This window comes from Pan paniscus, chromosome 1 (genome assembly GCF_029289425.2).
Source record: "Pan paniscus chromosome 1, NHGRI_mPanPan1-v2.0_pri, whole genome shotgun sequence".
Taxonomy (NCBI): Eukaryota; Metazoa; Chordata; class Mammalia; order Primates; family Hominidae; genus Pan; species Pan paniscus.
This window is the reverse complement of record NC_073249.2, coordinates 46,438,182-46,465,652: the sequence shown is the minus strand read 5'-3', so window position 1 is coordinate 46,465,652 and position 27,471 is coordinate 46,438,182. Positions and strand designations below refer to the sequence as shown.

The 27,471-nt window shown below is 42.7% G+C and overlaps 1 protein-coding gene across 2 annotated transcripts in view; it reads right to left on the bottom strand.

The window, feature by feature from the left end:
• The window catches only part of KLHL12 (kelch like family member 12), a 37,448-nt gene extending 23,663 nt beyond the window's left edge, over positions 1-13,785 (bottom strand). Inside the window, exons 1-4 of one of the 2 annotated variants that reach the window (XM_003823004.5) lie at positions 12,292-13,785; positions 10,177-10,416; positions 4,963-5,116; positions 3,378-3,595 (exon numbers count right to left, since the gene is read on the bottom strand). In XM_003823004.5, coding sequence (XP_003823052.1) covers positions 3,378-3,595; positions 4,963-5,116; positions 10,177-10,371 — 567 coding nt within the window. In that variant the 5' untranslated portion in view covers positions 10,372-10,416; positions 12,292-13,785. The remainder of the gene's footprint in view (positions 1-3,377; positions 3,596-4,962; positions 5,117-10,176; positions 10,417-12,291) is intronic. The other variant, XM_063601337.1, reaches the window with a different exon arrangement.
• Between the last annotated feature and the right edge of the window lie 13,686 nt (positions 13,786-27,471).

Genomic DNA, 27,471 nt, shown 5'->3' with positions numbered 1-27,471 from the left:
ATTGCGGTGAGCCGAGATCGTGCCATTGCACTCCAGCCTGGGCGACAAGAGCGAAACTCCGTCTAAAAAAAAAAAAAAAAGACTAATCAAATGAAGCAGCAGGTGTGGAGCAAGAACAAAGAAATCTGTAACTGATTGTGGTCAACAGTTGTAAACACCACTGCCCTCAGACCAGCCATGAGCAGACAATCATGAGCAGAAGATAGAATAAATTAGAATTGCAGAAAAACAGGTAACAGGGAAGAAAAAACCCAAACATTAATGCCTCACTACAGAGAAAAATAGATTTTCTCCACAATAGATTTTCACAAAGAATTCTCTTGAGTATTAGGTACTGGCGTTCTTATTTTATGCTCAGAACAGTCCTGTGTACTCAGCACTAATATCTACATTCTATAGAAGAGGAAACTGAAAATTAGTGGTTAGGTAACACATGCCACCCAGCCAAGACTAAATCCCAGTTGGACTCTAAAACCCATGCTGTTTTAACCAATATGACATCCTGCTTCCCATTGTTTTAAGTACTATTATTTTATTTAATAAGAGGGAGCAATAGCAACTGGGAGTCAGACATCTGGTTCCTATTTCTGGCTGGTATAGGGAACAGAAAAATATATGTCACTTGCTTTCTTTCCAGAAAAAAAGCAAAGGGCAGTCTTGACACACACTTAAAAAAAAACTATACATAAGAGTTCTCAAGCTGTTTTTCATTTAAGCTTCTAAATAAGGTTAGTTATTTGTTCTCTCTGCCCCATCCAGTTTTATTCCAAAGCCTGTATAGTTCCAAAAGAAATGACTTCTATGATTATTTCCTGATTTGGACAATTAGAAACAAACTGAAAACATGACGAGCTCATAGTTGAGTGATTAAGAGAAGAGACTCTGGAGCCAGACTACTCGAATTTGAAACCTGGCTCTACCACTTACTAGTGGTGGTATGATGGTTAAACTCCAATCTTCACTTTCCTCCTGTGAAAAATGAAGATGTGAGAATTAAATTAGATAAAAATACCAAGAATGGTGCCACTAGAATGGAAGCTCCAGTGGACAGGGATTTTTGTTTTGTTCATAATTTGATCTGCAGCACATGGAAATGTTCTGGGCACACAGTAAGTGTTCAACAAGTATTTAGTAAGTGAACCAACAGTAAATGCTGAATAAGTATTAGCTATTATATGTAGTGAACGTCAAATCTGTAGTGCTCATTCTATTCATTGTATTTTCCAATATGTGTACAAATCAAGAAAAATCAAGATATTCTAGTGAATTGCCAGTTTCCAAGTCTGATGAATATGTTTTTTGGCTATGCCTGCCACTTCAGCACAAGGATACAATGTCCCACACTAAGAGGCTGAGAACTAAGATTTTAGCAAATTCTTGACTCAATAGCATTTGCAACAGCAGCTTCTCTGGGCTGATACAGAGCCCAGTATGTCAGGCTGGAAAATAATTCCTCTACAGTTGGAACCAATGTGACCAATGTGCTCTAATCCATTTTCCCTCAGAACAGTCACTAGAGAAAGGTGTAAAGAAACACTTGGCTAAAATTTGATAAGAAATATACTTAAGGCCAGGAGCAGTGGCTCACACTTATAATCTCAGCATTTTAGGAGGCCGAAGTGGGTGGATCACCTGATGTCAGGAGTTCCAGAGCAGCCTGGCCACAATAGTGAAACTCCGTCTCTGCTAAAAATACAAAAATTAGCTGGTGTAGTGGTGGGCGCCTGTAGTCCCAGCTACTTGGGAGGCCAAGGCAGGAGAATCACTTGAACCCAGAAGGTGAAGGTTACAGTGAGCTGAGATCACACCACTGCACTCCAGCCTGGAAGAAGTATACTTAAGACATGTTATTATATTACCCAAATATCCTAGTTTTAACAAAATAAATCAGGAGAGAGTAATCATTTAGTTTATGGAAGTATATTAGAGGCTTTCTTTAAATGGTATTGCCTGAGCCTAGCATTGCTTGAGCCTAGCAGTTCAAGACCAGCCTGGGCAACACAGCGAGACCCCATCTCAACAAAAATTTTAAAAAATTAGCCCGGTGTGGTGATATGCAGTTCCAGGTACACAGGAGGATGAGGTGGGAGAGCTGCTTGAGCTCAGACATCCAGGCTGCAGTGAGCCATAATTGCACCACTGCACTCCAGCCTGGGTGACAGAGCGAGACCATCTCAAAAGAAAAAAAAAAAATTAAAGAATTGGGCCACTGGAGATCAATACTATGGGCTTCAAAGACATCTAATAACTATATTGGACTTCTCACTCCAATTCTTAGCCTAACTACAAACCTATATGCAATAAAAACTCTGCTACTGGTACTCTGATTTAGAATTAGGATTGACTTTTCTTCTGTGTAGGTTAAGTCACTGAATGCCTGCCTGGCACAGGCAGTATCCCCCTGGTAGGTGAAGTATTATTCCTTCTTCCCCCGCAAGAGACAGGGTCTCCCTCTGTTGCCTAGGCTAGAGTGCAGTGGTGCGATCATGGCTCACTGCAGCCTCAAACTCCCAGGCTCCAGAGATCCTCCCACCTCAGCCTCTCAAGTAGCTGGGACCACAGGTGCTCACCACCATGCCAGGTTAATTTTATTTTTTTGTAGAGACAGGGTTTTGCCATGTTGCCCAGGCTAGTATAAAACTCCTGGACACAAGCAGTTCTCCTGCCTCAGCCTCCCAAAGTGCTGGGATTACAGGCATAGGCCACTGCACCTGGCCTACTATTCCTTTAACATCCAGTTCATGTGTCCCTCCCTTTCATCCGCTGCATCCTCACAAGACAGTTATGATTTGGCTCCTGCTTCTGTAGATCCTCACTTCCAAACTTTTGTCTCTTCATTTCTGATCCACTCCTGAGCAAAGATTTATTCTTCTTTCTTCTATGTAATGTCCTTACTTTGTATAGGCTCACTATTCTCATTATCCTCTTTATAACATTTTTTTGGTCTATATCTCTGTCTCTACTAGCAGGTTGTGAATTTTCTGAAAGCAAGAACTATATTTACCCACTTGGGGATCTGTAGCACCTGGCATAGTAAGTGCTACATAGTAGATATTCTCAATAAATGTTTGTGAAATGAGTGAATGGGTAATAGAGAAGTGGTCTACAGATACCTACTTTACTTCCAATTTCTGCTTATTCTATACTCTGTTTAATAGTGATTCTTACCCACTGGGATCATATATCTAATTGAAGAAAGTGGCAAACTCCCTCTCCATAAAAATGCAAATAAATTTGGTACAGGAGGGGTTAATGAAATCTTTGAGCCAAAATGCAAACTTGATTATGAAGCCCTGATGGTAAGTAACTGCATCCTATTTGCAAGTTTTGTAATTGCCCAATCTTGAAGAAACCATAACATCAAGACAAATCCGTACCTGAATTTCATCACACTTGATTAGCTTTTCCACCTCTCCTTGACTCAGAAGAATGAACTCTTCATGCTGTACCACTTCAGGAAAATGCTTCTGGCTAAAAACCTCAGCTGCTTGCATCAGGTCAACACAATTGTGGGTTTCAGCAAAATCCCTAATACCCAGGCAATTAGAAGGGTCCAACTGACTTTCTAAGAACTCACAGCAGGCTTGTTTCACACCTAGGACAGACACAGGCAGCAAACACTTTAGAATAGTTGGACAGGTGTGATCTAGGCTATATTCTTGTATCTCAGCATCTTCTCTACATGTTATCAGATGAACCCTTGTTTCAACACCTAAGAAACAGATTAGAAATTCTATGCTTAAGGAACTTAAACTCTATTTCTGGCTTATGTACTGTGCCACTTTCACCAAGACCTTTACACCTGTCTCTGCTTAATCTTTAAAATGAGTATTGCAAGATGAATCACATCCAGAGACCTGGCACAATTCAACAAAAATGCCTATAAAACTCTTGGGAATCAAACTATAAAACCAATTACGAATTCAGCATAATGTATCCATTTTCTACTCTACATGAAAACTTACTAAAAGACTAGAGTGAAAGAAAAGAAGAAGATAGTAATAACAAATCTCATATTTATCTAATTGAAAAGTTCAGAGTATTTTAATGTTATGGCTATGCACTAATGCAAAAGCTTCACACTGTTTAAATCATGTATTAAAAACTAAAAGTGTATCAATTATGTATATATAAAAACTGAAAACATAACTGAATGTTAAAAAAGAAAAACTGGGGACCAGGAACGGTGGCTCGTGCCTATAATTCCAGCAATCTGGGAGGCAAGGTGGGAGGATCACTCGAGCCCACGAGCTTGAGACCAGCCTGAGCAACATAGAGAGAACTCATCTCCACACACAAAAAAATTTGTTTTAATTAGCTGGGTGTGGTGGCATGCACCTGTGGTCCCAGCTACTCAGGAGGCTGAGGTGTGAGAATTGCTTGAGCCCAAGAATTCAAGGATACAGTGAGCTGTGATTGCACCACTGTGCTCTAATCTGGGTGACAGAGTGAGACTCTGTCTCAAAAACAAAACAAAAAACCTGGGAATTGTAAGGGAAAACAAACCACCTGTAATCCTGTGAAAACATCATACTTTAATATTTTGTGCATCAATTTAAATTTCATTTATCTTAATGAAATACTACCACTTAATGGCCAGATAGATAAAGAGTATCCATGTAGGCTACGTATAGTATCACTTTTTTATGATATTTCCTTGTAGGTGTGTTACATACATGTATGTAAGAAAACACATAATTTCTCCTTCCTCCATTTTTTTTTAAAAACAGAAAAGGTGCAAATGCTGTCTTTTATAGAGCCAAATACTCATATCTGGAGAAGTTCCTTTATAGTGCTATTGACATCTTATCTCTTATTGCTCAATAAGACAAAAGCCATGGCCAGTAAACGTGAACATCCATAGTTTGTCTCCAAAATGTTCATGATTAAGTTTACACTATTAATTTTCAACCTTTCCAGGGCTATTTTGACATAAACAGTAGCAAGTTTTAATGTCTGTACCTTTCAACTGAAGCAGACAGGCTGCAGGAAGCAGTTCTTGTACATTCTCCACTGTCACATGTACTGTTTCTGTGTACACAAAGTCCAATAAAATTTCCATGGTAGAGGCAGTCAAACCTTGGATGTCAACATAAGGTTTCCCCTTCTCTGAGAGCTGAAAATTCAAAAGGTATAAAAGAATGATGGTTATAATTCCACAAGATAAAGGCAGAATCTCATATCTAAGAGCTTAGAGATGTTAATAATATTAATTGAACATTTATCTTTAAAAATTACAGGCCAGGCGTGGTGGCTCATGCTTGTAATCCCAGCACTTTGAGAGGCCAAGGCAGGCAAATCACCTGAGGTCAGGAATTCAAGATCAGCCTGGCCAACACAGTGAAACCCCATCTCCACTAGAAATACAAAAATTAGTCGGGCATGGTGGCACATGCCTGTAGTCCCAGCTACTCAGGAGGCTGAGGCAGGAGAATTGCTTCAACCCAGGAGGCGGAGGTTGCAGAGAGCCAAGATTGTGCCACTGCACTCCAGCCTGGGCACCAGAGTGAGACTCCATTTAAAAAAAAAAAAAAGGTAAGAAAATAAAAAAATAAAATTATGCTCTATTTTGTTGGATTTTTTTTTTTTTTTTTTTTTTTTTTGAGACGGAATCTTGCATTGTTTCCCAGGCTGGAGCGCAGAGGCACCATCTCGGCTCACTGCAAGCTCCGCCTCCTGGGTTCATGCCATTCTCCTGGCTCAGCCTCCCGAGTAGTTTGGACTACAGGCGCCCGCCACCATGCCTGGCTAATTTTTTGTACTTTTAGTAGAGACGGGGTTTCACCGTGTTAGCCAGGATGGTCTCAATCTCACCTCGTGATCCGCCTGCCTCAGCCTCCCAAAGTGCTGGGATTACAGGCGTGAGCCACCGCACCCAGCCAATTTTGTTGGATTTTAATAAAGCAAATATGGCACATTATCTGTAGCTTTCCAAATGAAGTGGGTAGTTATCTATACGCCAGGAATAAGTAATAGGTAACACCTTCCTGGAATAGTAATTTTGCCAGTGAATAACTTTAAAAATCTATTTCATATTAAAATACAGATGTATTTTCAGAATAGAATGCAAAAGTTCCATGAACATAACACTGGTCCGTGAACTTTTAAGATAAGACACAAAATTTCAAAGAAATTTCATGTTTGCAGAGGACCCTGTGGGTTATAACTCCAGTCTCTCCAGGATTACCTAGTTCCTATCATCTGTCCTTAGACTACCTTTTTTTTCCCTTTTTTGAGATAGGGTCTTGCTCTGTTCCCCAGGCTGGAGTGCAGTGGTGTGATCTCGGCTCACTGCAACCTCTGCCTCCCAGGTTCAAGTGTTTCTCGTGCCTCAGCCTCCCAAGTAGCTGGGATTACAGGAGTACACCACCACAACCAGCTATTTTTTTTTTTTTTTGACACACTCTTGCTCTGTTGCCCAGGCGGGAGTGCAGTGGCGTAATCTTGGCTCACTTCAAGCTCCACCTCCCAGGTTCAAGCGATTCTCCTGCCTCAGCCGCCTGAGTAGCTGGGACTACAGGCACATGCCACCATGCCTGGCTAATTTTTGTGTTTTTAGTAGAGATGGGGTTTCACCATGTTGGCCAGGCTGGTCTTGAACTCCTGACCTCAAGTGATCCGCCCACCTCAGCCTCTCAAAATGCTGGGATTACAGGCGTGAGCCACCATGCCCGGCCCTTAGACTGCATTTAGTAATGATGAAAAAGAACATGCAGGTCATCCTAAGGGACTTTCTTATGTAACATCATCTGAATACCAATAAACTATTTGTTACTTTTTCAAAATATTGGGTTAGACTAACTGAATTGTTAGCAGTATATTTAGTCTAAATTGTTAGTAGTATATCTTCTTGAAGCTATGAGTACTGATGAGGCCAGATAATCATAGAAAACTGTTTAGCTAAGAGAAGAAATCTTCAATTTTACAGGAAACTATCTGAAAATACCTTATGAAAATTTTACTAGATCTTAATCTTAGTTTAGAAATTCATTTTACTTAAAAAACTCTGGTGCATCTCCATTATTAACTAAATGGCTTTAACGTTTTTTATTTCTCCATCGGCCAGAGAATAACCAAAAAGCACTCTCTACCAAAGCCAAGAACAAAATCAATCCCTAACACTAAAAGAGTCACTAGCACATTATTTTGAAGAAACATATTAGGTTTTATTAACATTTAATACAGTACTAATATTCATAAACAATTACTATCCCAACACATTAAATGCATTTAATAATTATGATACTGAAATATGTAAGTACATGTATTCCAGAAATTTCTCATTCAATAAACTACATTTCCATCAAATAGTTTAAATATGGAAACAATTTCACTTTGTAAGAACTTAGAGCAATTATACATTTTACATTTATATTTTGCTTTAGAATTTTTCAGCATGCTTCTCATTTACTACTATTTCATCTGATTCTCACAGCAACCTGGTAAGGTAGTTAGGTCTGATATTATTACTATTTAAGAGATAAAGGGGGGCCGGGCACGTGGCTCAAGCCTGTAATCCCAGCACTTTGGGAGGCCGAGGTGGGTGGATCACAAGGTCAGGGGATTGAGACCATCCTGGCTAACATGGTGAAACCCCGTCTCCACTAAAAATACAAAAAATTAGCCAGGCGTCAAGAAAAAAAAAAAAAAGAGAGAGAGAGAGATAAAGGGTCTAAAGATCAAAGAAGATCCAAGACTTTTTTTTTTTTTTTGAGACAGAGTCTCGCTCTGTCGCCCAGGCTGGATGCAGTGGCGTGATCTGGGCTCACTGCCAGCTCCGCCTCCCGGGTTCACGCCATTCTCCTGCCTCAGCCTCCCGAGTGGCTGGGACTACAGGCGCCCGCCACCACGCACGGCTAATTTTTTGTATTTTTAGTAGAGACGGGGTTTCACCGTGTTAGCCAGGATGGTCTTGATCTCCTGACCTCGTGATCCACCTGCTTCGGCCTCCCAAAGTGCTGGGATTACAGGCGTGAGCCACCACGCCCGGCTGAAGATCCAAGACTTAACCAGTCACTTAGCTAGTAAGAGACAGATATCATTCTTATTAAAGTATTTCAGGAAAAAAAAAAAAGAGAGAGAGAGACAAAACCCAGGTCCTCTTGCCTCAGTCTTGTGATCTTTCAATCAGATGACATTTGAGGAGCATTTCATGGCTGAAGAGAACAAGGAAACCATCCAGTTCAACTACTTTATTTTACAGATCAACCCAGTGAAGTTAGATGGTTCCCAGGGTTTATACAGAATTGCTAAGAGAACTAAGCCTAGAATCCAGGTCTCTGGACTCTCTCCTTTAAACAATTACTCTCAAAAATAAAGACAAAACCATCTAGCATTTCCTTGCCTAATGTCAGTTTTTAAAGAAAGAAATCATCACTGATGAGAAAAAAAGAATTAATTTCCAAATAACAAAAGAGTAAAGACACTATTTTCAAGCTGACAAAAAATAGGATGCACAATATATAATTAGCAATCAGCAGTTCTAGTTCATTTCTTGCTCAGCAGCTGCTGGGTGACACTCTCTTTACCCAGTTAAATTCCAAATGCTTCTGATGATCTTGGGTATATCTCATGGAGAACAGTAGAGGACAGGGATTTGCTTTGGTATATCACACAAGTTTATTTAAAAATTAGCCTGAATTAGTTGGAATGACCTGTCAGGTTCCTGTTTTCCCTACTAGCCATGTGACTGAGCATTGGCTCATAGTATTTTTAACTATACCAGTTTTAAAATTAGATTGTAGTATATAAAATTCATACTTCGGAGGCTAAGGCGGCACAAGAGTTACAAACTGTTCAGGCTTTAGAGTTGGAAAATATAAAATGAAATCCCACCTCTAGCACTTACAAGCCATGGGACTTTGGGCAAGTGATTTAATATCTGAAACCCTATTCCTTCATTTGTAAAATGAGATGGTAATACCTACCCCTAGGGTGAGTCAGATATGCACAACAATTACTAGCACAGTACCTGGCCCATAAAAGGTAGTTATTACCATCATAGAATACGCCTCTCCCATTCTGATCCAGCAGCAATATCTACACTAAGACGATAGAACTAAAAAAACAAAAAACAAACAAACAAACAAAAAACTTGTGCTTAAAAAGACTTTTAAAACAGTGTTTTCATAATGAAATATTTCAGGCATACATGTAAGTGTAAATTATATAATAAACAGTGGTGCACCCACAACTGAGCTTTGAAAAAATAAATCAAGATAATTTATTTAAATCTGCTCTTAAAATGAGACTTGGGATCTTGAAAAACAAAGATTTGCAATGTTATTTTCTGTTCAGCTTTCTAAGAATATTCAACACAATATATTCAACAGCCTTACTCTACATTTCAAGTATTTTGTCAGGCAATTACTAAGTAGTGTTTCTTAATACTTTGTGAGCACTACCTGTATTCTCTCAAGCCAACCTTTTCCTAATTCCCTTTGTTAAGTGCTTATGAGTTAACATCCTTTTTCAGGTTCTACGCTCTACGCCTGTACAGCTATTCATTAAAAACTCTTCTTCCTTTCATTTGAAGTTATCCTAAAATTTACACTGATTTTCTTCACATATTGTTAGGAGGAGTGGGATGCGGTTTGAATCCTACTCCTCTCTCCTTCCTTCCTCCTTATCCCTCTGGTATTCACTTAAACATTTTTAAACTTTAGAAGGAGAAAAGGCTGGATGCAGTGGCTCACACCTGTAATGCCAGGTGTGGCCACTCTGGGAGGCCAAGGCAGGAGGATTGCTTGAGCCCAGGAGTTCAAGACCAGCGTGGGCAACATAGTGAGACCCTGTCTCTACAAATAAATAAATAAAATTAGAAACAAAAAAAGGAGAAAAATTGGAAGACAAATTTAAGAAATAGTAAAATCCAATAGCTGACATTTGTGTGTTTTACTACATATTACACTATTCTAAGCACTTCGTATGTTATTTCATAAAATAATCTTCACAACAACCTTAATAACCATGTGTTACATATTACTATTATCCCTAATTTAAAGATGAGGAAACTAAGGCATAGTCATCTAAGTGGTAGATCTTATCCAGAATCTGCCAAAACATCACACTGTAAAAATTCAAAATTATATCAAACTTCCACTATTTTATTCAGTGAAATTAGACAACTAGAGTTCCACGGGAGTTTCATTTGTGTAGGGCTAATTTAACACTTACCTCACTAGTGAACATGGCACAGAAGTAATCACTACAGGCAGCCAGCACAATCCGATGGGCAGGGAAGTCTTTCTGCTCTACTCTCAATGTCACATCACAGAGGGTATTGCTCTTCCTGAGGGAGTTCATTGAATTGAGGATGGATTTAGCATGAGTATTTGTCATTATGTCTTTGGGGGCCATAATGCCTCCCATAAAGCAGTGCGGAGAAAGAACAAAATGGGTCCTTGGATTCTGCAACTACAAGAGGAAAAAAAAACAATGAGCATATTCAAAGAACTAGGGAAACTGAACATATTTAATTAGCTTTACAAATTAAGAACCTAAGAGGCTTCCCCAGACCCAAACATACACAAGTTGAGGGCACTCCTATGCCTGGCATCACCACCAACCACTATCTAGTCCATGTAAAAGCTCTCTCTTCTTCCTCTGAATTCCTCTATCACGGAGTGTCCCTACCACTTGACATTTATTATGATCAATGCTGAAATGTAAGTAGAGATAAACAGTATATGTCTTGTAAATCTTGACAAGGTTCTTGTCTCAAATGATAAACTGAAAATATAAAATTTCTTAAAGGTGTTATATCATTACTATTTAATGTCCTTAAGTAGATAAGTATTTAGAGCATACATATAAAGAGGATCCTGCTTTATATGTATGCTTTCTATCCTAGAAGTTGCACAATAAATGTTTAGAATTTAATGTAAGAAAAAGTGTGTATTCAACTTCAACTTAGAGCAAGAAAGGCCAGTCAGTAAAAATAAACTTTTTTCTAAAGAAGTATCCAAATGATATGTCTGATGACTTCCAAACATATCTGGATTTCTTCTTAAAATGAAACTTCAGGCCGGGCCCAACAGCTCACTCCTGTAATCCCAGCACTTTAGGAGGCTGAGGTGGGTGATCAGTTGAGGTCAGGAGTTTGAGACCAGCCTGGCCAACATGGTGAAACCTAGTCTCTACTAAAAATACAAAAAATAGCCAGGCGTGGTGATGCGCGCCTATAATCCTAGCTACCAAGAAGGCTGAGGCCCGAGAATCACTTGAACCCAGGAGGTGGAGGTTGCAGTGAGCCGAGATCACACCACTGCACTCCAGCCTGGGCAACAGAGCGAGACTCTGTCTCAAAAAAAAAAAAAAAAAAAAGAAACTTCAATTGAGGACCCATTACCTACACTGAATAATGGAAACCACGCAAGTTATCGATGGACTTACACTTGCTTAAGATATTGAAGCTCTTCAACAAGAGGGTATTCCTACTCTACATCTGTAAATGTCCATTACTGTTAAAGAATCGATATTGGAATCCAAAACTTTCTGAAATGATCCGGGGGGAAGGAAATCAAACTGTGGTCTCCAAAAGTCCACAAGTCACAATTAATCTTTCAACAGGAAAAATGAGATCCTAAATTCTCATCTACTTCTGTTTGTAGTTGGCATTTTACTCTATAAGCACTATAGATAATCCCTCCAACAACTCTGCAAGACCCATTTTACAGAAAAGCGGGTGATTCATCAAAGCATATGTTTTTCAAAAAGACTTAAGTCAACTTAGTTGCAACTCTAGGGGTGTAAAAAGGTCTGGAACAAATGTCCATTTACTGTGAAGACAGCCCGGGGGGGTGTTTTATCGTTTCCGTGTCAAAATGACAGTACCCTGGTGCAGAGTGGTCTTCCTTCTAGGGGATTCCTGCCTCAACACTCCAAGTCTCAGCATATCCTTCATCCTCACCCTTCTGAAGTGACCTATTTTCTAGAACTTTCGTTAACATCTGAATAGAGGGATTCCACTTCGGGAGATTCGGGGCAGGGAATGGGTAGTAAACTCGGGAAATACTAAATTCTACAGAAGGAAACGAAGTCCTTCCTCCTAATACCACCAGGCATATGGCCGCCACCGCCAGGTGGAGGTATCGGAGAGGGGCAGTTCAGGGGGAGAGTTGACAGGGCGACCGAGGCCAGATGCCCCACCCCACTGCCAGCCTTCCTCCTCTGTCGGGCACGTCTCCCATTCCGCCTTGCAGGGAGACCAAGGATGGGGGGTAGGGCCATAACCCGGAGTTGACGGACAGGAAGGGAAGGGCTGACTGCCATCACTTCCGCGCAACTCACCTCCGCTCCCGAACCCACACAGCCGCACCGGGCCCGTCCCCAGCCTGTGGGGATGGAGTGGGGCGCGGGGCCAGCAGGCGGCTCAGGAGGAGCCGAAGCGCCACCGCCGCCCAGACCCGGAGGCTCTGGAGGCTCTGGAGCCGTCCGGGTCTGGTCCCTGCGGCCGCGCGACGTGATGACGCAATGCAGCTGGAGCACCGCCCTCCTCCCGCTCCAGAGTCTGCGTCACGTGAGGAGGTGGTGTCACGTGACCTGTCTGTACCCTAGCGCGGGGCTTCTGTACGCTGCTAGGAAGCCGAATTACAAAAAGGTCGGGTGGGCAGGGAATGGTGGCTCACCCCTATAATTCCGGCACTTTGGGAGGCCGAGGCGAGCGAATTACCTGAGCTCCGGAGTTCCAGACCCGCCTGGGGATCACGGCAAAACCCCGTTTCTACAAAAAAAAAAAAAAAAAATTAGCCCGCACCGCGCCTGTAGTCCCAGCTACTCGAGAGGCTGACAGGAGGTTCACTTGAGCCAGGCAGCAGAGGTTGCAGTGAGCCAGGATCGCCACTGCACTCCGGCCTGCGCCACAGAATGAGACCCTGTAAAAAAAAAAAAAAAAAAAAAAAAAAAAAAAAAAAAATGTCCGGGCGTGGTGGCTCACGCCTGTAATCCCGGCACTTTGGGAGGCCGAGGCGGGTGTATGACTTGAGGTCAGGAGTTCGAGACCAGCCTGGCCAACATGGTGAAACCCTATCTCTACTGAAAATACAAAAAAAGTAGCCGGGCGTTGTGGCACGCGCCTGTAATCCCAACTACTCAGGAGGCTAATGCAGGAGAATCGCTAGAACCTGGGAGGCGGAGGTTGCTGAGCCGAGATCGCGCCATTGCACTCCGGGCTGGGCGACCGACTGAGACTCTGTCTCTTAAAAAAAAAAAAAAAGGCCGGGCGAGGTGGCTCACGCCTGTAATCCCAGCACTTTGGGAGGCCGAGACGGGCGGATCACGAGGTCAGGAGATCGATTCTGGCTAACACGGTGAAACCCCGTCTCCACTAAAAATACAAAAAAATTAGCTGGGCGTAGTGGCGGGCGCCAGTAGTCCCAGCTACTCGGGAAGCTGAGGCAGGAGAATGGCGTGAACCCGGGAGGCGGAGGTTGCAGTAAGCCGAGATCGCGCCTCTGTACTCCAGCCTGGGCGACAGAGCAAGACTCCGTCTCAAAAAAAAAAAAGAAAAAAGAAAAAAAAGAAAAAACAAAAAAAAGGCTGGATGTTGTGGGGTCCGGCAGGGAGCCTGGGAATGTATCTACAGCTCGGCGATTGGCTGAGCCTGAGTTCCTCCCTACCGCTCACTAGGCAGGGCAGGCAGAGAGAATTCCAACGCTTAATATGCCAAGCATCTGATTGCAGCAAGTATGTTTTACCTTCCAGGTACTGAGAAACTTTTTGACATCGAGAAAACCCACAGAGAACTCAAATTTATTCACGTCCATTGTCCACAATGGCCTTTTCGGGCCGAACAACGCTGCGGCGAGAATCCTCTGAGCCTTAGGATCCACAGACCTCAGTATATACTCTGCATCATAATGGGCCCTGTCATCACCACTGAATTGATTCTAAGGAAATTCTAATTGATTCAGGAAATTCTAATTTATTTTGGTGCACTTATCTTAGTGACTGAAAAGGCAAAAAGCGTAATTAGTTCAGCTTATCTGAATGTCTAGACAAATTGTGTTTGGTAATACTATTATCCTCTGTGAGCCCTTTGATTCTTTTTTTTTTTTTTTTTTTTTTTTGAGACGGACTCTTGCTCTGTCGCCCAGGCTGGAGTGCACTGGCGCGATCTCTGCAACCTCCGCCTCCCGAGTTCAAGCAATTCTCCTGCCTCAGCCTCTCCGAGTAGCTGGGAGTACAGGTGCACACCACCACGCCCGACTAATTTATGTGTTTTTAATAGAGACGGTGTTTCGCCATCTTGGCCGGGCTGGTCTCGAATTCCTGACCTCGTGATCCACCCGCCTTGGCCTCCCAAAGTGCTGGGATTACAGGCGTCAGCCACAGCGCCTAGCCCTTTGATTCTTAAGGGTACTAAAACCATAGCCAAGTGGGTAGCATTCTAAATTTACAATGTGTCCCCATCTTCCATATCATACCTTCCTGATCTAAAACTGTCCCTGACTCACACATTGTAGAGAAGAATGCAAGATTGGTATATTATTGGGGGCATTTTGGAAATATTCGTCGATTTTAATAAAATTTTCCTTCACATATACTCGTGCACATGTAAAACGATGTATGTACAAGATTGTTAACTGCAGCATTGTTTGTAGATTAGATCGACAACAACCTTAAATGTCCATTAATAGGGAACTGATTCAATAAGGTATAGTACATCCATAAAATCCAATACCATGAAGCTGTGAACAATTTATATACTCTATTATTGGTGTAAAAAGGTGGAAGATATATTCATATTTGCTTGTGTATGTGTAACATGTATTTGAAAAGACAAAATAAAGTGGTAACCTTGGTTTCTTTGGGGAAAGGAACTGTTTGGTTGTGAGACAGGGTGGGAAGGAGATTTTTGCCCTTTGTAATTTATTTTGCCTTTTGAATTTTGCATCATATGAATTAAAAATAATGTTCAGAGCCTGGTGCGGTGGTGTACACCTGTTGTCCTATCTGCTTTGGAGACTGAAGCAGGAAGATTGCTTGAGCCCCGAAGTTCGTGACCAGCCTGGGCAACGTAGCAAGAGCACGCCTCAAAATATATTTATATGTTCAATTTTTTAAAAAGTAAAAATAGGCTGGGCACAGTGGCTCACGCCTGTAATCCTAACACTTTGAGAGGCCGAGGCGGGCGGATCACCTGAGGTCAGGAGTTCCAGACTGGCCTGGCCAACATGGCAAAACCCCGTCACTACTAAAAATAAAAAAATTAGCCAGTCATGGTGGCGTGCGCCTGAAATCCCAGCTACTCAGGAGGCTGAGGCCGGAGAATCGCTTGAACCCAGGGAGCAGAGGTTGCAGTGAGCTGAGATCACGCCACTGCACTCCAGCCTGGGCAACAGAGCAAGGCTCCATCTCAAATAAATAAACTAATTAATTAAATTAAATAAAAAGTAAAAATAATTCCTTGTTTTCAGGATGTAAAATAGTACTTTAATGATATTGCCTAATTCCTGACTGTTAAATTAAGGATTTTTCCAAATATGAGAAGGAACTTAATAATAAAAGAGGCTTTGTTTAGAGTATTCCTACTCCTTTTATTCACAAAATAAAAGATGGAGAAGTTGTTAGCAAGATTATCACACCAAAGGAACTAGTTCAGACTTCTGACTTTTTTCTTCTTTTATTTCCTCTTTTTTGTTAATATTTGTGGGTACATAGTAGGTGTATATATTTAGGGGGTACAGAGGGATTTTGATACAGGCATATAATGTGTACTAATCACATCATAGAAAGTTGGGTATCCATCCCCTCAAGCGTTTATCCTTTGTGTTACAAACAATCCAAGTATACTTTTAGTTATTTTAAAATGTACAATTCAATTATTATTGACTATACTTACCCTGTTCTATCAAATACTAGGTCTTATTCATTCTTTCTAGTTTTTCGGTACCCATTACCCTCCCCACCTTCCCCCAACCCCCACTGTCCTTCCCAGCCTCTGGTAATCATCCTTCTACTCTCTATCTCCGTGAGTTCAATTGGTTGGTTTTTAGATCCCACAAATCAGTGAGAACATGCGATGTTTGTCTTTCTGTGCCTGGTTTATTTCACTTAACATAATGACCTTCAGTTTGATTCATGTTGCTGCAAATGACAGAATCTCATTATTTTTAATGACTGAATAGTACTCCATCATGAATAAGTACCACATTTTCTTTATCCATTCATCTGTTGATGGACACTTAGGTTGCTTCCAAATCTTAGCTATTGTGAACACTGCTGCAACAAACATGGGAGTGCAGATATCTCTACAATACACTGATTTACTTTCTTTTATTTTTTTGAGACAGAGTCTCACTCTGTTGCCCATGCTGGAGTGCAGTGGTGTGATCTCGGCTCACTGTAACCTCCGCCTCCCAGGTTCAAGCAATTTTTCTGCCTCAGCCTCCCGAGTAGCTGGGACTACAGGTGCAGGCCACCATGCCTGGCTAATTTTTGTATTTTTAGTAGAGACAAGGTTTCACATATTGGCCAGGCTGGTCTCGAACTCCTGACCTCATGATCTGCCCACCTCAGCCTCCCAAAGTGCTGGGATTACAGGCATGAGCCACCACACACAGTTGACTTACTTTCTTTTGGGTATATACACAGTAGTTGGATTGCTGGATTGTATGGTAGTTCTAGGTTTAGTTTTTTGAGGAGCCTCCAAACTGTTCTCCATAGTGGTTGCACTAATTTACATTTCCACCAATAGTGTACAAGGGTTCCCTTTTCTCCACATTGTTGCCAGCATTTGTTATTGCCTGACTTCTGCATAAAAGCCATTTTAACTGGGATGAGATGATATCTCATGTAATTTTGATTTGCATTTCTCTGATTAATTATGCTGAGCACCTCTTCTTATGCCTGTTTACCATTTTTATGTCTTTTTTTGAGAAATGTCTAAATATTTTGCCCACTTTTATTTTTTAAATATCTATTTATTTATTTTGAGACAGGGTGTTATTCTGTCACCCAGACTGGAGTGCAGTGGTACGATCTCGGCTCACTGCAACTGCTACTCCTCTATGCTGGGCTCTAGCGATCCTCCCACCTCAGTCTCCTGAGTAGCTAGTATTGCGGATGCATGCCACCACGCTCTGTTAATTAAAAAAAAATTATTTTTTATGAGAAGAGGTCTCACTATATTGCCCAGACTGGTCTGGAACTCTGGACTAAGCAATCCACCTGCCTCAGCCTCCCAAAGTTGGGATTACAGGTGTGAGCCACTGCACCTGGCCTTAACCAGATATAATCAGATTATTAGATTTTTTTCTATAGAGTTGTTTGAGCCCCTTATATATTCTAGTTATTCATCCCTTGTCAGATGGATAATTTGAAAATATTTTCTCCCATTCTGTGGATTGTCTCTTCACTTTATTGATGGTTTCCTTTGCTGTGCAGAATCTTGTTAACTTGATGGGATCCCATTTGCCCATTTTTGCTTTGGTTTCTTGTATTCATGCAGTATTACTCAAGAAATTTTTTCCAACCCCACTGGAAACAAGAATCTTTAAAAAAAAAATAAAGAAATTTTTGCCCAGACCAATGTCCTGGAGATTTTCCCCAAAGTTTTCTTATAGTGGTTTCATAGTTTGAGGTCTTAGATTTAAGTCTTTAATCCATGTTGATTTGATTTTTGCATATGGTGAGAGATAGGGGTCTAGTTTCATTCTTTTGCATGTGGATATCCAGTTCCCCCAATACCATTTATTGAAGAGACTCTTTTTCCCAGTGTATGTTCTTTGGCAGCTTTGTCAAAAATGAATTCACCATAGGTATGCGGATTTGTTTCTGGATTCTCTGTTGTGTTCCATTGTTCTCTCTGTGTGTTTTTATGACAGTGCCATGCTGTTTTGGTTACTATAGCTCTGTAGTATAATTTGAAGTCAGGTAATGTGATTCGTCCCATTTTATTCTTTTTGCTCAGGATAGATTTGGCTACTCTAGGTCTTTTGTGCTTTCATATACATTTGAGGATTGTTTATGTTTCTGTGAAGAATGTTATTGGTATTTTAGAGATTGCATTGAATCTGTAGATTGCTTTGGGTAATATGGACATTTTAACAATATTGATTCTCCCAATCCATGAACATGGAATATCTTTTTATTTTTTGATGTTTTCTTCAATTTCTTTCATCAGTGTTTTATAGCTTTCATTGTAGAGGTTTTTTATTTCTTTTTCTTTTTCTTTTTTTTTTTGAGATGGAGTCTTACTCTGTTGCCCAGGCTGGAGTGCAGTGGCATGATCTCGGACTACAAGCTCCACCTCCCGGGTTCACACCATTCTCCTGCTTCAGCCTCCCAAGTAGCTGGGACTACAGGTGCCCACCACCGTGTTAGCCAGGGTGGTCTCAATCTCCTGACCTTGTGATCCACCCGCCTCGGCCTCCCAAAGTTCTGGGATTACAGGCATGAGCCACCGTGCCTGGCCAAGATTTTTTATTTCTTTGGTTAATTCCTTGGTATTTAATTTGTGGTTATTGCAAATGGGATTACTTCTTTTTATTTATTTTTCAGATTGCTTGCTGTTGGCATATAGAAATGCTACTGATTTTTGTATGTTGATTTTGTATCCTGAGACTTTACTGAATTTATCAGTTCTAATAGTTTTTTGGTGGAGTCTTTAGGTTTTTCCAAATGTAAGATCATGTCATCTGCACACAAAGATAATTTGACTTTTTCCTTTCCAATTTGGATGGCTTTATTTCTTTTTCTTGTCTGATTGCTCTAACTAGGACTTCCAGTACTATATTGAATAACAGTGGTGAAAGTGGGCATCTTTTCAGGTTCCAGATCTAAGAGGAAAGGCTTTCAGTTCGATACAAGCTGTAGGTCTGTCATATATAGCTTTTATTATATTGAGGTATGTTCCTTCTATCCTTAGTCTTTTGACAGTTTCTATCATGAAGGGATGTTGAACTTTATCAAATGCTTTTTCAGCATTAATTGGAAGGATCATATGATTTCATTCTGTTGACATGATGTATCACATTGACTGATTTGCATATGTTGAATCATCCTTGCATCCCTTGGAAAATCCCACTTGGTCATGATGAATGATCTTTTTAATGTATTGTTGAATTAGGTTTGAAAGTATTTTGTTAACAATGTTTGCATCAATATTCATCAGATATGTTGGCCTGTAGTTTTCTTTCTTTCTTTCTTTCTTTTTTTTTTTTTTTTTTGATGTGTCTTTGTCTGGTTTTGGTATCAGGGTAATACTGGCCTTGTACAATGAGTTTGGAAGTATTCCCTTCTCCTCTATTTTTTGGAACAGTTTGAGTAGGCTTGGTATTACTCTCATTATAAATGTTTGGTAGAATTCAGCAGTGAAGCCATCAGGTCCCAGGCTTTTCTTTACTGAGAGATTTTTTATTACAGATTTGATCTTGTTACTTCTTACTGGTCTGTCCAGGTTTTGAATTTCTTCATGGTTCAATCTTGGTAAGTTTTATGTGTCTAGGAATTTATCCATTTCTTCTAGGTTTTCCAATTTATTGGCATATAGTTGCTCATAGTAGCCATTTTTTTTGTTTTGTTGATCTTTTGTATTGTTTCCTTCATTTCAAATTCATTTATTTCTGCTCTGATCTTTATTATTTCGTTTCTTCTACTAATTTTGGGCTCTGTTTGCTCTTGCTTTTCTAATTCTTTAAGATGCATCATTAGGTTTTTTATTTGAAGTTTTTCTTTTTTGATGTAGACACTTTTAGCTATAAATTTCCTTCTTAGTACTGCTTTCACCATATCCTATAGGTTTTGGCATGTTGTCCTTCCATTATCATTTGTTTTAAGAAATTTTTCAATTTCCTTCTTGATTTCTTCATTGGCCCACTGGTCATTCAGGAGCATGTTGTTCGATTTCCATGTGTTTGTATAGTTTCCAAAACTCCTCTTGTTATTGATTTCTAGTTTTATTCCATTGTGGTCTGAGAAGATGCTTCATATTATTTCAATTTTTTTGAATCTTTTAAGACTTGTTTTGTGACCTAACATATAGTCTGTCCTTGAAAATGGTCCATATGCTGAGGATAAGAATGTGTATTCTGCAGCCACTGGATGAAATGTTCTGTAAATATCTATTAGGTTAATTTATTCTATAGTGCAGATTAAGTGCAATGTTTCTTTGTCGATAGTTGATATTCTGTCTGGGAGATCTGTCCAGTGCTGAAAGCGGAGTGTTGAAGTCTTCAGGTATTATTGTGTTGGGGCCTATCTCTGTCTGTAGCTCTAATAATATTTGCTTTATATACCTGGGTGCTTCAGTGTTAGATGCATATATGTTTACAAGCGTTATATCCTCTTGCTGAATTGTCCCGTTTATCACTATATAATGATCTTCTTTGTCTCTTCTTGTTTTTGTCTTAAAATCTATTTTCCTTTACATATAAGCATTTCCCCTAATAAAATCTTTGCACATATAATTTCATCTTAGAAAGTGCTTTCCTGAGAACTAGACTAACACACAGGACATCTGAGAATTTCTTTGGGTCCTATTCATTTGCAATAATCCAAGTTTACTAAAGTTCCCAAAGTTGCATTTTTTAAAAATTGAAAATGGGTGTTGTATTAGTCTGTTCTCTCACTGCTAACAAAGATATATCCCAGACTGGATAATTTATAAAGGAAAAAGGGGTGTTTTGTTTTTTTTTTTTTTTTGAGATGGAATCTTACTCTGTTGACCAGGCTGGAGTGCAGTGGTGCAATCTCTGCTTGCTGCAACCTCCACCTCCCAGGTTCAAGCAATTCTCCTGCCTCATCCTCCCAAGTAGCTGGGATTACAGGCATGAGCCACCATGCCTGGCTTGTTTTTGTTTGTTTGTTTGAGACGGAGTCTCACTCTGTCGCCCAGGTTGGAGTGTAGTGGTGTAATCTTGGCTCACTGCAACCTCTGACTCCCAGGTTCAAGTGATTCTTGTGACTCACTCTCCTGAGTAGCTGGGATTACAGGTCTCTGCCACCACACCCGGCTAATTTTTTTGTGTTTTTAGTAGAGATGGGGTTTCAGCATGTTGGCCAGGCTGGTACTGAACTCCTGACCTCAAGTGATCTGCCTGCCTCGGCCTCCCAAAGTGCTGGGATTATAGGCATAAGCCACCATGCCCAGCCAGGAAAGAGGTTTAATTGGCTCACATTTCAGCATGCCTGGGGAGGCCTAGGGAAACTTACAATCATGGTGGAAGGGGAAGCAAACATGTCCTTCTTCACATGGCAAGAAATGCCAAGTAAAAGGGGGGAAACCCCTTATAAAACCATCAGCTCTCATGAGAATTCACTCACATGAGAACAGCATGAGTGTAACCACCCCCATGATTAAATTACCTCCCGCTGGATCCATCCCAGGACACACTGGGACTATGCGAACTATAATTCAAGATGAGATTTGGGTGAGGACACAGCCAAACCATATCAGATGGCTTATAGAACACACACACAGACACACACACACACCCCAAATTAAAAAAAAAATAGGAAAATATATATTTTTAAATTTTATTATTATTATACTTTAAGTTTTAGGGTACATGTGCACAATGTGCAGGTTTGTTACATATGTGTACATGTGCCATGTTGGTGTGCTGTACCCATTAACTCGTCATTTAGCATTAGGCATATCTCCTAATGCTATCCCTCCCCCCTCCCCCCATCCCACAACAGTCCCCGAAGTGTGATGTTCCCCTTCCTGTGTCCATGTGTTCTCATTGTTCAATTCCCACCTATGAGTGAGAACATGCGGTGTTTGATTTTTTGTCCTTGCGATAGTTGGCTGAGAATGATGGTTTCCAGTTTCATCCACGTCCCTACAAAGGACATGAACTCATCATTTTTTATGGCTGCATAGTATTCCATGGTGTATATGTGCCACATTTTCTTAATCCAGTCTATCATTGTTGGACATTTGGGTTGGTTCCAAGTCTTTGCTATTGTGAATAGTGCCACAATGAACATACGTGTGCATGTGTCTTTATAGCAGCATGATTTATAATCCTTTGGGTATATACCCAGTAATGGGATGGCTGGGTCAAATGGTATTTCTAGTTCTAGATCCCTGAGGAATCGTCACACTGACTTCCACAATGGTTGAACTAGTTTACAGTCCCACCAACAGTGTAAAAGTGTTCCTATTTCTCCACATCCTCTCCAGCACCTGTTGTTTCCTGACTTTTTAATGATCGCCATTCTAACTGGTGTGAGATGGTATCTCATTGTGGTTTTGATTTGCATTTCTCTGATGGCCAGTGATGATGAGCATTTTTTGATGTGTTTTTTGGCTGCATAAATGTCTTCTTTTGAGAAGTGTCTGTTCATATCCTTCGCCCACTTTTTGATGGGGTTGTTTTTTTCTTGTAAATTTATTTGAGTTCGTTGTAGATTCTGGATATTAGCCCTTTGTGAAAATATTTTTTAAAAAGAAAATGGATGGCTTATAGAGATAAGTTAGGCTCTCCCCTATTTTTTGATTTACTGATAGGAAAAGGGGTAAAATCAGATTCTTAGCTTTTATTCTTCGCCTTTCTTTAATCCAAGCTCATCAGTGTTTTTGTCATTTGTTCTGTAATGCCTAGCACATAACAGGTCCTCAAGTATTTAGAAAGTAAGTGAATGAACCAGAAGTATGCAATTAGAGAAAGAAGGTAATAGTTACTTGCTGCTAGTTAGCAGTTCTGACAAAATCAAGAGAAGATATTGAAAACAGGAGCAAAAGGAATTTTTAAGTGATTTGAGTCTTTAGAACACGAGCTTTAAATGAGAATGACCTGGATTCAGATACTGGCTCCAAACCTGTCCATCACCTTAGGAAAAATTATTAGTTTCCTGGAGGGATCTGAATTTGCAGCCACTAGTATTGAACTGGAAGGAAACCTAGAGATCACACCTGATGTAACTCCATCCATTTTCTAGATGAGGCAATAAGCAGATTCATAGCAGCTGAAATCCAGTGTGGTCCTCAAATCTGTTAGGTGCTAGGCACTATGGAATAAGTAAATGACAAACACTGATGAACCGTGATTAAAGAAAGGCCGAGGCGGGCAGATCACTTGAGGTCAGGAGTTCAAGACGAGCCCTGGCCAACATGGTGAAACCCCATCTCTACTAAAAATACAAAAATTAGCTGGGCATGGTGGCATGTGCCTGTAATCCCAGCTACTTGGGAGGCTGAGGCAGGAGAATCACTTGAACCCCAGAGGCGGAGGTTGCAGTGAGCCGAGATTGCTCCATGGCACTCCAGCCTGGGCAACAGAGTGAGATTCTGTCTCAATTAAAAAAAAAAAAAAAAAAAAGGAGGCCAAGAATGAAAACTGAGAATCTGATTCTATCCCTTTCCTATTAGTGAATGAAGAACTAGGGGAAAGAGTAACTTATTTTCTAACTACATTTACTGTGTATTCCACAGAGTCAACGATATAAAATGACATACCAAAAGTACCAAATAGGTGCCCAATAATGTTATCTCTTAGATCGTCTTTCCCTGATCTTGTCTAGTACGGAGAAATGAAGAAACACACATTAGGTTGTTTTTTATTTTATTTTTTTAAGAGATAGGCTCTTGCTCTGTCACCCAGACTGGAGTGCAGTGGTGTGATCATAGCTCACTGCAGCCTCCAACTCCCGGACTCAAGCAATCCTCCCCCACACACTAGGCCTTCTCGACAGCTGTGGATCTCATTTCCTTATCTAGAAAATGGAGTTGGATCAGATATGATCCCTAGGTTTCCTTCCATTTCTTATACTAGCGGCTGCAAACTGAGATGCCTGCAGAGGCCAGCAGATGACTGCACTGAGACCATCACTCTAGGTAGGGACCATGATGAACTGGAGTGCACCAGCCTTCTATAAAGGACATACATAGCTGCTTTTGAGCAGCAGTTGATTGCTCTCACTGTGCAAGGCCAAACATGTCTACGGATGTTTTTGATGTACAGGTCATCAGTTTGTGACTTCTGCCAACAGTTCCTTAAGCATTTTTTAAGACTTAAAATGGTTTTGGATTAAACATATAAAACACTCATTGCATAAAGGCAGTGAGTATCACATGATCTTAGGCAAAAGGATCACGTAGGTGCTCACCACCTAACTTAAAATAACATAAACTTTAAAGATTCTTAGTCCTTCAGAGGTAAACATTATTCTAAATTAACATTCCCTCTTTAAAGTTTTTACATTTGTATCCTTAAACCTATCATTAATTTAGCAAGTTTCTTAATTTTACATACACGCAATTATGCAAATGTATTCTGTTGCTTCCCTCCCTTCCTGCCGATCTTATTTCTGAGGCTCAACCATGTTGTTGCTTGTCACTGTAATTCATTTTCTTTTTTTTTTTTTTTTTTTTTTCTTTTTTATTGATCATTCTTGGGTGTTTCTCGCAGAGGGGGATTTGGCAGGGTCACAGGACAATAGTGGAGGGAAGGTCAGCAGATAAACAAGTGAACAAAGTTCTCTGGTTTTCCTAGGCAGAGGACCCTGCGGCCTTCCGCAGTGTTTGTGTCCCTGGGTACTTGAGATTAGGGAGTGGTGATGACTCTTAACGAACATGCTGCCTTCAAGCATCTGTTTAACAAAGCACATCTTGCACCGCCCTTAATCCATTCAACCCTGAGTGGATACAGCACATGTTTCAGAGAGCACAGGGTTGGGGGTAAGGTCACAGATCAACAGGATCCCAAGGCAGAAGAATTTTTCTTAGTACAGAACAAAATGAAAAGTCTCCCATGTCTACCTCTTTCTACACAGACACGGCAACCATCCGATTTCTCAATCTTTTCCCCACCTTTCCCCCCTTTCTATTCCACAAAACCGCCATTGTCTTCATGGCCCGTTCTCAATGAGCTGTTGAGTACACCTCCCAGATGGGGTGGTGGCCGGGCAGAGGGGCTCCTCACTTCCCGGTAGGGGCAGCCGGGCAGAGGCGCCCCTCACCTCCCGGACAGGGCGGCTGGCCGGGCGGGGGGCTGATCCCCCCACCTCCCTCCCGGACGGGGCGGCTGGCCGGGCGGGGGGCTGACCCCCCCACCTCCCTCCCGGACGGGGCGGCTGGCCGGGCGGGGGGCTGACCCCCCCACCTCCCTCCCGGACGGGGCGGCTGGCCGGGCGGGGGGCTGACCCCCCCACCTCCCTCCCGGACGGGGCGGCTGGCCGGGCGGGGGGCTGACCCCCCCACCTCCCTCCCAGACAGAGCGGCTGGCCGGGCAGAGGGGCTCCTCACTTCCCAGTAGGGGCGGCCGGGCAGAGGCGCCCCTCACCTCCCGGACGGGGTGGCTGGCCAGGCGGGGGGCTAACCCCCCCACCTCCCTCCCGGACGGGGCGGCTGGCTGGGCGGGGGGCTGACCCTCCCACCTCCCTCCCAGACAGAGCGGCTGGCCGGGCAGAGGGGCTCCTCACTTCCCAGTAGGGGCGGCCGGGCAGAGGCGCCCCCCACCTCCTGGACAGGGCAGCTGGCCGGGCGGGGGGCTGATCCCCCCACCTCCCTCCCGGATGGGGCGGCTGGCCGGGCGGGGGGCTGACCCCCCCACCTCCCTCCCGGATGGGGCGGCTGGCCGGGTGGGGGGCTGACCCCCCCACCTCCCTCCCGGACGGGGCGGCTGGCCGGGCAGAGGGGCTCCTCACTTCCCAGTAGGGGCGGCCGGGCAGAGGCACCCCTCGCCTCCCGGACAGGGCGGCTGGCCGGGCGTGGGGCTGACCCCCCCCACCCCCCTCCCGGACGAGGAGGGAGGACGCTCCTCACTTCTCAGACGGGGTGGCTGCCGGGCGGAGGGGCTCCTCACTTCTCAGACGGGGCGGTTGCCAGGCAGAGGGTCTCCTCACTTCTCAGACAGGGCGGCCGGGCAGAGACGCTCCTCACATCCTGGACGGGGCGGCAGGGCAGAGGTGCTCCCCACATCTCAGACGATGGGCGGCCGGGCAGAGACGCTCCTCACTTCCCAGATGTGATGGTGGCCGGGAAGAGGTGCTCCTCACTTCCTAGATGGGATGGCGGCCGGGCAGAGACGCTCCTCACTTTCCAGACTGGGCAGCCAGGCAGAGGGGCTCCTCACATCCCAGACGATGGGCGGTCAGGCGGAGACGCTCCTCACTTCCCAGACGGGGTGGCTGCCAGGCAGAGGCTGCAATCTCGGCACTTAGGGAGGCCAAGGCAGGCGGCTGGGAGGTGGTTGTAGCGAGCCGAGATCACGCCACTGCACTCCAGCCTGGGCGCCATTGAGCACTGAGTTAACGAGACTCCGTCTGCAATCCCGGCACCTCGGGAGGCCGAGGCTGGCGGATCACTGGCGGTTAGGAGCTGGAGACCAGCCCAGCCGACACATCGAAACCCCATCTCCACCAAAAAAATACGAAAACCAGTCAGGCGTGGCGGCGCGCGCCTGCAATCGCAGGCACTCGGCAGGCTGAGGGAGGAGAATCGGGCAGGGAGGTTGCAGTGAGCTGAGATGGCAGCAGTACCGTCCAGCTTCGGCTCGGCATCAGAGGGAGACCGTGGAAAGAGGAAAGAGGAAAGAGGGGAGAGGGGAGAGGGGAGAGGGGGGAGGGGGGAGGGGAGAGGGGAGAGGGGAGAGGGGGGAGGGGGGAGGGGAGAGGGGAGAGGGGAGAGGGGGGAGGGGAGAGGGGAGAGGGGAGAGGGGAGAGGGAGCTCTATCTACCACACAGTCTTGGGTGCAAAGTCCTCGCTGAATCTGTAATTCATTTTCACCAGCAGTGTTTCGTTATATGAATACACCAAGATATAGTTTTCCATTCAACAGTTTTGGACATTTGGCTTGTTTGCAATATTTTGCTACTACAAACAGCTGCAATGAACCCTTTGGTACAAGCCAGGTTTTTCAAGAGCGGTGTGTTTCAAAGCGTGAGTAGTGACCCATTACTGAGTCATGAGAACAATTTAGTGGGTCAGCCAGCACTGTTTTTAAGTGAAGTAACCTAGGTTAGATATCAGATGCATTTCATATTGTATAGTGTCATTTCACGAAATGTTTGAATGTTGTCAACATGTATACACTCTTTGTGTGTCCACGTGAAGTGGTCCTGCAATGTATACTTCCACCAGCAGCATCTGGTCTGCTCTACATCTGCACCAACACTCAATATTAGGCTTCTAATTTGGTTTCAGTCTGGTTGGAGTAAGACAGGTTATCATTTTGGTTTTAATTTACATTTCCTTGGTTACTTGAGGCAGAGAAACTTTTCCTGTTGGTGTAGGTGGATTATTTTTTTAAAAGGATAATTTGTTCTTCCATTGTAGAAACTTGACTCTTGACATGAACCCAACTTTAACTCAAAAAGACTGCCCTTAAACTGCCTGCATTAGCTGAGAAGTGATTACTGATATCTTGCGCTATATAATGAATAGAACTCATGTCAGGTTGAGTACAATTCACAATAGCACCGAAAAGCATGCAATGACCCCTGGATGAGACAACCTTAGGCAACATGGGATATATCCCTAAACTTTGGGATGTATTCCAACACTTTTGATAATCTTCTAAT